Source organism: Zingiber officinale, chromosome 2A, assembly GCF_018446385.1.
Source record: "Zingiber officinale cultivar Zhangliang chromosome 2A, Zo_v1.1, whole genome shotgun sequence".
In the NCBI taxonomy this organism is placed as follows: domain Eukaryota; kingdom Viridiplantae; phylum Streptophyta; class Magnoliopsida; order Zingiberales; family Zingiberaceae; genus Zingiber; species Zingiber officinale.
Genome location: NC_055988.1, coordinates 97,533,339 through 97,544,253, shown reverse-complemented (window position 1 = coordinate 97,544,253; position 10,915 = coordinate 97,533,339). Strand labels below are relative to the sequence as shown.

Below are 10,915 nucleotides of genomic sequence, written 5' to 3'. Positions count from 1 at the left end.
TAAACTAAAATCGTGTTGTCAAACAACAAAAAGGGGGAGATTGTTGATACAGTCTGACCTGGATGTTGTTTTGCTGTTGACACTGATTTAAGTTTGTATCAGATATTTAATTCAGATTAATTACTAATCTAGGTTGACTTGGTTGACCTGATTGAGGAAGTCCTAACTGGGATGTTAGGCAGTTGGAAAGTCCTGGTGAGTGAAGCCAGGCAGATTGAAAGTCCTGGTGAGTGAAGCCAGGCAGATTGGAAATCCTGGTGAGTGAAGCCAGGTGAAAACCCTAGTGAGTGAAGCTAGGTGCAAGTCCTGGTGAGTGAAGCCAGGCAAGGGAAATCCAGATGGATCAAGGGTGATCGGACATCTGGTGTTGAAAAGTCCAAGAAGGAAGCTTGGCATGCAAAGTCAGAGAGGGCTCGGTAGCTCGTTCTCTAGGACCAGATGAAGTCGGAGAGGGCTAGGGAGCTCGTTTCTCCGGACTAGGTCAGAGAGGGCTCGACCCGGACTGAGTCAAGAAGCTGGATCGGTCGGCAGACCGATCTAGTGAAACCTTGGACACCTGATCGGTCTGGCGACCGATCAGGAATCGATCAGTGGCTACTGAGCGATTACTGATCGGTCTGCAGACCGATCAAAAATGGATCAGTAGTCTACTGTGATTTTACTGATCGGTCTGGAGACCGATCAGAAGCTGTGCGCATTTGGAAAGAGCGACATCTGATCGGTCTGTGGACCGATCAGATTAGTTCCTGATCGGTCTGCCAGACCGATCAGCGATGATCCAGAAAGCGTGGATCGGTCTGCAGACCGACCCACGGTATTGTTTGTTTTGCATGCACTTTTTCTGATTGCCGTATTTGTTTTCACCCATCTGTTTTTAACCATCTTCTGTGAGTCTTTTTAGCTTGCAGATTGCAGGTCACACTCTCATGGTTGAATTCAAATTGAGCTTCATTAAGAGAAGAAGACCGGTGCTATTATTTGGCATCCTCTTCTCATTAAGAGGATGAGATTGTACAATAAATCCTTTGGCAAGTGGCATGAAGTCGATGATATTATTTATATGTTGTTCATGCTCTTGCAAAGATGGAGTATACGCAGCTTTCTTGAATACCGAAGACCGGTGCTTTTTGTTATGTTTTGAATAACTTCATAACATGTAGAATGACACAAATAAATTATTTAGGATTCAAAACATGTATATGAACAAAAGTAAGTAATTATTTACTTGCTTCAAAAAATTATCCACTAAATGCCTCAAATAATAGGAATGGTAACTATCTACAAATAATTGCTCAACTGCCTTCATATTCCCAAGATGTCTGTCGGAGAAAAAAGTGAACTTGTTGAACGAAAAGCTTTGACACAAAATTGGGACACTTCTCAAATGATAACAAAACCATTCCCAATTAGCATCATTCTTCGTATCCACTACAGAATAACCAATTATGAAAAAATCATCATTGGCATCCTTCGACACAACAACTAGGATACAACTTTTATACTTATTCTTTATATGAGCCCCTTCTAAAAGAATCAATGACCTACAAGCAGTAAGAAAACCAACTGCACATGAATGGAAACAAATGAATAACCGTTTGAATTTAGATGTTACGGGATCAATCTCGCACTCAGCAATACTGTCAGGATTTGTTTCTCGAATAGCACGACAATACCATCTTAGCCTATCGTAGCATCCCTTCTCTGTACCATGAATATCATGCATCGCTAACTTCTTGCTTTGTGGTAGTCTAACTCTATCTCATAATCTCTTTGCAAGTCTTTTTGAATTATACAAGGGTGATAAGAGGGCTCTCCTCTCAATTTATCTTTCACCACATTAGTAATCCAAGTTGCATCGGCTTTAGGATATCCTCTACTATGTAGATTATTCTCACCACATGTATGTCGTAGGTTGCATTTTCAGATTGTAAATATACTATCTACTTTATATTTTGAAGCATAAATTCTCTATCCATAACTCCTTTCATTACAAATATCAATTACCTTCTCGTGGTCATTTTTTCTATAAACAAATGAATGTCTTGTAGTAACAGTATAGTTTTTAACATATCTTCTAAAATCAACAGCATTCTTGAAATTTTGCCCTTCGCTATGGATGCAGTTAATCCAAGCATCTATAGTATTTGACAACGGGGCCTCTTCGATCTCCTCATCACTCCTTGATTGTATATGTTCCTCCTCAACTCTTGCCAGTATGATACGATTAATAGTGTCAACTTAATTATATCATATGCACTTGTGCTAGATGTAACATATAATATTATCAAAACTATAATATGAAGAGGGATATAATATATGCTACCTCCCTAAATTTAGGTTGTCATCGACATGTTTGTTTCTGCTCTCTACCCTCAAATCGATTATGCTCAGCTTCATACACATATGAAAATGTATCATATTCAGCACATTATCATCGTCGTTCAAAGTCACATACATCTTATGTTATGGAGTTAGGTATTGCAGAATCATAGATTCGAGAGTAATCTCCGTACATTTTTTTGCTAAGACTCGCATATATATCCATCAAACTGCAACCACTGAAAATTAAAATCATAAACAACTGGTTCTTGCACTTACAACTACCCAAAAATGTAAGGTTGCAAGGCCCACTTCCAGAATCTATTTTAACCTAATTCACAAAAACATATTTGATTCAATCATATAAAAACTGAAGATCAAAGCTTCATTCATATACAATTCAAGAATTTTTTTTTCAAAGATTTCCTAATGATTTAAAAAAATTTATATTCAAGAACTAAATAATAAAAATTTGTTATCAATTTGTCTCTAAATAACACAACCCCACTCAGAAAATTAAACCCCAAATGTATCTTATTTACAAATCTAGTTTTATTCAGCCTCATAAATTTTGAGTATCATACTACTTAAATTGGGTACAATACTCTATTTATTGATAATCACTACAAAATATCCACATATCTCATTCTTTCCTTGAACTGAAGAAGATGCAATACAAACTTATTCATAAATTTGCAATTCCAAAATAGAAACTGAATTTTATTCAACCTCAACATCATAAAATTGAAAATACTCATGAACTAAAATACTCATGATCTAAAGCTTCGATTTTCGCACAAGAATAGTAAAGTAGTTGAAATCTTGGACAAAAAAATTTAACTTATCGATGATTCTTGGGTTGAAGGTAAAAGTAGGTTTTGCTGGTTCTCCGATTTCTGCCTTCAAAGTCGATGGAGATGTTTTTGAGTCGAAGTAAGGGGAGGTCAGGTCGTCACCGATGGTTTGAAGGGGAAGTCGAGGACTGCATCACCGATGGTTTGGAATCGCAGAGCCTCGAAGTAAGGGGAGGGAATGTGTCGGCAGTTGGGAGAGAAATAAGCAATATTTGAGGGTTTTAATTTAATACGACGGTAAATTGGTAATTTCGCCTGAGTTAGGGTTTTGAAACAAATAAACTAGTTTGGTCAGGGAAAAAAGAAAATTTGATATAAGAACTAAAAATAAATATTTAGGTTTGCATGGGGATTTCAGAGCAACTTCCCCCTAATCTAAATTTGGAATGGCCCTTGTTCAAGCTCTATGCTAGTCTAGACTAGTCCATTTAGATTCGTTCTATCAAATAATTTAAACAGATTAGATTATCAATCTATTTTAAGATGGGTCTAGACGAACTGATCTATCTGTGCTCGTGACTCGTGCAAGTAGGCTCGTGATGGGTGGTAGGCCCACAGGTTATAAAAAAATCTTTTAGAGTAAAAAATTCAATGAGCTCATGAGTTTAATCGTCTAATCCACGATCCAAATTTAATTTTTTTAATCTTTTTGATATATTTTTTTGATAGACTCATAAATCAGATCGGATCCTCTGTCCTAAAATCCCTTGTCCCGTGTTTCACTTATCACCCCAGCCCATTGCCAGCAAATTCTGACCATCGGCCCGATCAGAACTATACCCTAGGGGGAAGATGAACCTAAAGGGATCGCCGTCGGTATGATCGATGCTAGAATCCAGCAAGATCTGAACAGATTTTTCTCTACCGTCGATCTGAACTCTTGCTCAAATGTGGTCAATTTTGACGCCGATCACGCCGACGATGATCCTCTAAAATTTACCTTCTCCCAGGTATAATTTTGGCTCGTTTAATCCACAATCTATCTGAATAAGATTGAGTTAACAATTTTCCAATTTATCATATCATGATGAGAGATGAGTCCATCCCATGCCACCGTATGAAGTTTTTGATGGATGGATTTATCCTGTTGCGGATTGTTCCGTTTGACAGCACATTCTCTCCGTTAAAGTCCAATGACACGTGCTTCACTGCATGCCGTGGAAGAGGACAACGACCATTCCAATTTTTTTTTAAAAAAAAAATCTTTAATTTTCAAATTCTTATTACAATTTATACTGATTACTTGACTATTTAAATTATTTATTTTTTTATATGAATTTATAATTCTCAATTAATTATTGAGCTCCATTTTAAATCTATGGTTCTAAATTTCATAATAAAATATAAGAATGATATTTGTAAAATAGTAAGATCAGTGTATTATTTATCCACCCATCTATTTTATAAATATAAAATGATAAAAAAAACTCTATGAGATATTCAAATTGATTATTACATAATAGATTTATAGAGCAAGGATCAAATTTTGATAAAGATGGGTTAATTTTAATGTTAGTTCATTTTTCCATATAAAATAAATTTTTTTATGAGTACTTCATATAAATCCATGTGACAAAAGATGATTCGCTCACCTCTAACATTCCCGTCAACCCGGATGACTACTAGCTATTAGTACAAATGGTCAAAACATGAAGAAAGTTATGTTCAGTCACATCGAATTTTGATTCCAAGATTTCATGTGATAATATTTTATGTCTTAACTATCGCACCACCCCTAAAAGAACACATACTTCATATAGATCCAGAATTATGCTTTAGTGGTTGGGTAAATATCCAATAGACGTCCATTTTTTTCGGATAACCCTTTTACCCTTTTTAATTTTTAATTAAAAAGTGCACCTCACTCCACTGACTTCCCTGCAAATAGAGCTATAGATGGATCATGACGGGCCGGGTTATCCTTTAGGGGCGGGTTAGTTTGTGACGGATCGGTGATTTGATAAGACGGAACGGATCGATCCATCATTTTAACATGTTAGTAAATTTCTAATCCAACTTAATTCAAGATAGGTTACAGGTTAGACCCATTAAAAAATTTTTTAAAAAAATCATCAATCAAATATATCTAAAAATAAATATTTTAAAGATAAATAGATACAATCTAGTACACATATATGATGAAAAATTTTATTTTTATTTTAAAATTATAATTAAAAAACTAAATTAACATAAAACTTAGTTTACATATATTTCTCAATCCGTAAGTCAACCCAAGTTCATCATGAACAGACACACGTGGGTTACGAACCTAGATAGGTCAGTCCATGATAAATTTAGATTGATAAAATTTCAATACTTAAATTATTTAACAGAATAGATCAACAGAACAGATCCTATCTAAACTAAGACTCTATCTAAAAAAAACTAAGAGACCCTGATTTTACAGCATGCAATAAATTTAATGTCGGATGGAATTAATATATTCAATAAATTCATGTTTAGCTATATTGTTTCATATTTAATTTGATAAAAAGTATTCACGTCGTGATAACTAAAGAACATATATTCATATTATTCATCTAATATTTATATTATAATAATTATAAAATTATAACTATTACTATACGATTCAATTTACTCCTCTAACATTCATATTATAATTATAAAATTATAATTATTATTACATATTAAGGTGTAAATAAACTAAGCCGTTCGTGAGCTATTTGAATCTCGATTTGATAAAAATTCATTTAAGCTCATTGAATGAGACTTATTAAGATAAATACATCAAGCTCAAACTTCACAATACTCGCTCATGAGCATGTTCATTAAGCTCGTGAATTAATTTTTAAATAAAAATAATAATAATTTTGATATTGAATTTATATATTTTACACTTTACTTATAAAAAATATAGACAAATATATTAAATTTATTTATTAGAATAAAATTATAAATTTTAATAAAAATATTATAATTTTTTAAAATATATAATTTAATTTTTAATGAATATTTAATTTATAATTTATATTTATTAAATTCGTTTAGACTCGATAAAAGTTCGAATAAACTCGTGAACCAAGAATATATTCGTTAAATAAAGTTCAAGCTCGGTTCGATTATAAATAAGTCAAACTCAAATATTCAAGAGTTTAGGTCAGCTCAATTACACCTCTAATTACGTGTCCAACCAATGATTAAAAAAAACTGCTCTTTTAATTTTACCCTAGATAGAAATTGTCCAGTTGAAGAAGAGAAGAGTATTGTACGTCTCTTTTTAATTAACATAAAAGTGTTTACTGTATAAAATTTAAAACTGTTTGTAATCACTTTTTTTTTTAAAAAAAAAAAGACATTTCCATTTTTATAAAATATTAATGACAGAATATTAATTATTATAAAGTGTATGATACAAGCCTTTAAAACAACTTAGGTTAGTTCCTTAAACTACAATAATTGACATTATTACTGGCAGATAAATAGACATTAATATAAACTTCTCGAGAACAATTCTGAATTGATTAAATAATGAAATGCATAAGATCTGTTGCAAAGATAAAAAGGAAAATGAAACAAAAGACTAGAACATGGCCAAATTGTCTTGAGGCTTTCAAGTCCAAACAAAATGTACCAACTAAACAAAATTCAAACTCTTGCAGTGAAATCAATGAGGCACTGGCGTTTCAGCTCGGTTACTCCCAGCCTTGGGGAGCGACAGGAGGAGCCGCCTCCCAACCGGAAGGAACAGGAGCAGCGGCAACAGCACCCTCCAGAGGAGGAGGAGCAGCGACATCCCATCCATCAGAAGCTACAGGGGCTGTTGATAGAAAAAGACAACAATTAGACGAACCTCAAGGAAAGTAGCATTTAAACCATTCATGAATTAGTGAATGAGAAGATTCTTGAAAGAAAAAGGTGATCAAAAAGGGCATTGGAGGGATGTATGCAACAATGCAGCAGTACACCAATGTTGGTGCCTTAAATTAGAGAATGTACAAGCTTGTCATAGTTTAGTCAATTTGGTCGTAATGAAGTAGATCATCATGCGGATATTGAGACTAACCTTGAGCAGCAGTCCACTCGACACCGGGAATTGGAGGCTCGGCAACAGGTGCAGCTCCTGCCTCGGGTACCCACGGTTCACTAATCCATTTTTCATTGGGTACCATGGCACCATAATCAGGAACTGCACCAAAATCAGGAGCAACTGGAGCTTCCTCTTCTTCTTGTTCCTTAGCTTCCTCAGGATCTCTGTAGAAAAACAAATCAACCTGCAAAGACCGGCATTAGAGCATAAATAAAATTGAAGGAAACTTTCAAATAGAAATGCATAGGAATATGCTTTTATGGCAACCAGAAATAAGTTCATCAGAACCTATACTAAATAGAGGTTAAATGTTAACAATGCACAAAAATAAAAAACTTTTGATTATCGAAAGAGCAAGTAGAACCAAACAATCGGCATCAGCTCACCATTACTTCCCATTTCCGGCCAGGAGGAATAGTACTGCGCATCTGCAGAACCATCCTAGCCAGCAACCAATAAAGACAGCCAATACTGAGTTTTCCCTTATTGTTAGCTGGGATCCCAATATCCACATATCGCATTGGAGAGTCAGTGTCACAGAAGGCAATTGTTGGAATGTTGCCTAGAGCAGATTCCTTGATAGGCTGTTGGAAAAAGAATAGAACATTTTCTTCAACTAATCTGCATTCAAATACAATTTCCAGATTTCAAGCTAATTTTCTTACCTGGTGGTCAGTTCTAGGATCAGTTAGGATTAGAAGGCGTGGTTCGCTAAATGAAGTTTGCAGCTGATTCGTGAAGGTTCCAGGCGTATGCCTCCCTGCAATAGGGTGCGCACCTGTGTATTGTGCAAACTTGAGAACAGCTCTCTGGCCGTACGGCCTTGCGGATTGGACAATAATGTCCTGAGGATTCTCAATAGCTACAATGACCCTGGCTGCTAATTGAAGTTTCTCCCATGTCTTTCCAAGGTTGATGATGTAGATACCTGAAATTTCAATAAAATGAGTTACCCTAGAAATAGATCTCAGTACTTCAATGGTGCTCAGTTACATTGAAGACAAACAGCTGGATTCACTACAAAAGTAAACCAACAAAGGATCTGAAAATGGCATAAAAGCAGAAAAACTGGCATTAGATAAACGAAAAATGGTATCAAGAGAAATGACCAGGTCATTCTAGAAAAGAAATTAAGCTTCTGCAATCATATATGCAATCAAGTAAACGAGAAATAATGCCCCTGAGGCAATGATGCAGTGGCAGGATGCCTTCTCAGTTTCTTAGGAATCTAAGGATCAAGTCACACTCGGCGAATTAACGGATGAATTTCCTTTAATGGACGGTTGACCTAAGAACGCTCGGTCACCCGCTACAAGCGCTTTCCGATTTATCTTGATGGCCGGTGGAAAACTTCTGTAGGATCGGAACTGGTCACCTCCAAGATTAGTCGGCATAAGATGAATAACTAGTGGCAATTAAAAAAAAAAATAACAAGAAATAATGATATCAATGGTATATAACTAGGTAAATCACTACTATTCGTCAGTACTGATTCCTTTTTTACCCTTCTCCCTGTGAAGTCAAAGGTTGTATCTGATTTGTTATCGTATAGTATAAGGTTGTCTTTCAGTTGAGAAAAAGAAACCACAAAGGAGAAAGAAAACAATGAGAAGGAAAAAATGGCCAATGACTTGATGGAGAAAGTTGGGCACACAATAGAAGTGGAAGGAAAATCAATTCTTCTTTTTCTCAAAACTGATCCACCCTGAATATGGAGGAAATTATCATCACAATTTCCTAATAGAAAGTTCAGCACAAAACCACCTACAGACATGTCAGTTGTTCATACTAGCTCTCGGTCATCAAGCTGATTGACATCATGTCAAAGAATTGTGCTGGCAGTATGAGTTTTGCGGTCCTTCTCCCGCCTCAATCCTACTATGTTGCTCCTACAGTGGGTGAAACTCAGATTCACACCTCCAACTAATTCTTCATCTTTACCAAATCATTGTTGTTAAAGGCCACAGTAGAAATTCACTCCATGTTCAACGTGAAGCATTTAATTAACATATTTAGCCATATAAATTCTTCGACTATAGCAGGTAAGCTTCTTAAAGATTGAAACATACTTCTCAACTTGTAGTGCATGATACGCTAGCATATTGAATATATAGAATCATCCAATGAGTAATTTGCATTGCCATAGATGTGAAACTAGTCATCCAATACAGCCATATTTGAATTGAAATCAACCATAATTTTTTCCCTAAGATGTGAGATAATTTCATGCCAATATCAATTATCAATCTTCAACTTTCAACACATGACAAAAGAAAACAGAACATATAGATATCTACTCTTATAGCTCGAAAAGAATTACAACTAAAGAAATATCGGCACACGAGTTTACAGGCAAAACGATATGAAAAACAAATAGAGTACCATCATTCATTGAAGAATCAGAAAAACATTACCGAATGCCCAAAGATCCAGTGAGAATCACCAGACAATATACCACATTCCCGAGCAGAAAGTATCACGGTAATGAAATGCAAATCCGAGTATCCGACACTAAAAAAGATTTTAAAAAAAAATTGGAGACGGAAACGAACATTACCATCAGTTCTCCGCTTGTAGACGTAGCGCTCCATCTGGAAGTCGCAGTTCTTGGTACCGAGGTGGACATCAGCAGCAAGCATCATCTGTATGTCCTGCTCCTTCTGCGAAAGGGTCCTCGACGCCATTGTCTCAAACACACAAGCTCACTCTCTTGAAGGAAAAAAAACTGTGCTTTTCTCAGAGTGCCGACGGCTGCAAAAGGGAACGTCGATGAGTCGATTGTACATATTAACCTAAGAGATCATTAAATGACTAAAATACCCGCATCGGATGCACATATTCAAAATTATAATTAAAATAAATAATATTAAGAAAAAAAAAACATGTTTGGGAAATCCTAAATCATGTGGCAAAAGGAGCTCCAGTCAACTCGCCCCTGGGTCAATACCGAAGGACACACCGAGTTTCGATCCCAAGATCTTATGTGGCAATACTATATGCCTCAACCATGTCACCGTATCGAGAGGTAGGGTCGGCCCTAGACTTTAAAGGACCAGGTGTAAAAAAAAATCCTTTAATTCAAGTAAGAAAATTTCATTTAAATTGAAAGGTTTACATGTGTACACTACTGTGTAGTATCAATGGACGAGGGCGGCAACGTGATGATGCGACAACGACGATGCTAGACGATGACTATCGGTGTGGGCAAAGAGTTTGAGGATGAACAAAAGTAGATTTCGAAAAATTAGGATTTAGGGAAATAGAAATAGGAAAAGACTTGTCTATTCTCATACGGATTTTTCTCTTTTTTAAAGGGCGTCTTTATAAAAAAATTCATAATATTTTAAAATTTATAATTATATCTTTTAATTTTTTTTCTAATGAATATACAACATCATTACATTTACTGCATCATTATATTACTGTTATTATTTACTGTAATTCCGTAATTCACAACTATTACACTTTTTACATTACTGTTCACTGTTTACTTCTAACGTAACATCTAAAAAAACATAAAAATAGTGGTATATATATATATATATATATATATATATATATATATATATATAATTTTAAAATGGAACTCCGCCAGAGGTGGAGCCCTATGCGCTGACCCCGCCTTAATAGTCCCTAGGCTGGCTCTGTCGAAGGAACGAGAAATCTCAAATCATGAACCATACTTTGTAAATGA

The 10,915-nt window shown here is 35.2% G+C and overlaps 1 protein-coding gene across 1 annotated transcript; it reads right to left on the bottom strand.

Moving 5' to 3' along the window:
- Positions 1–6,620: 6,620 nt before the first annotated feature.
- LOC122041658 (40S ribosomal protein SA-like) lies at positions 6,621–10,000 on the bottom strand. The gene is made up of 5 exons (XM_042601419.1): positions 9,779–10,000; positions 7,887–8,149; positions 7,608–7,805; positions 7,198–7,405; positions 6,621–6,951 (listed from the first exon to the last, which is right to left on the bottom strand). The coding sequence occupies exons 1-5, from the start codon at positions 9,903–9,905 to the stop codon at positions 6,827–6,829; spliced, it is 921 nt and encodes a 306-aa protein (XP_042457353.1). The 5' UTR covers positions 9,906–10,000; the 3' UTR covers positions 6,621–6,826.
- Positions 10,001–10,915: the final 915 nt, after the last annotated feature.

Bases quoted from the DNA above. Each gene is read 5' to 3' on its own strand.
- LOC122041658 (XM_042601419.1), bottom strand. From the start codon at position 9,905: ATGGCGTCGAGGACCCTTTCGCAGAAGGAGCAGGACATACAGATGATG. The intron at 8,150-9,778 runs GTAATGTTCGTT...TTGAAATTTCAG, and splicing joins CTACAAGCGGAGAACTGATG to GTATCTACATCATCAACCTT. The intron at 7,406-7,607 runs GTGAGCTGATGC...CGGTCTTTGCAG, and splicing joins GCCGGAAATGGGAAGTAATG to GTTGATTTGTTTTTCTACAG.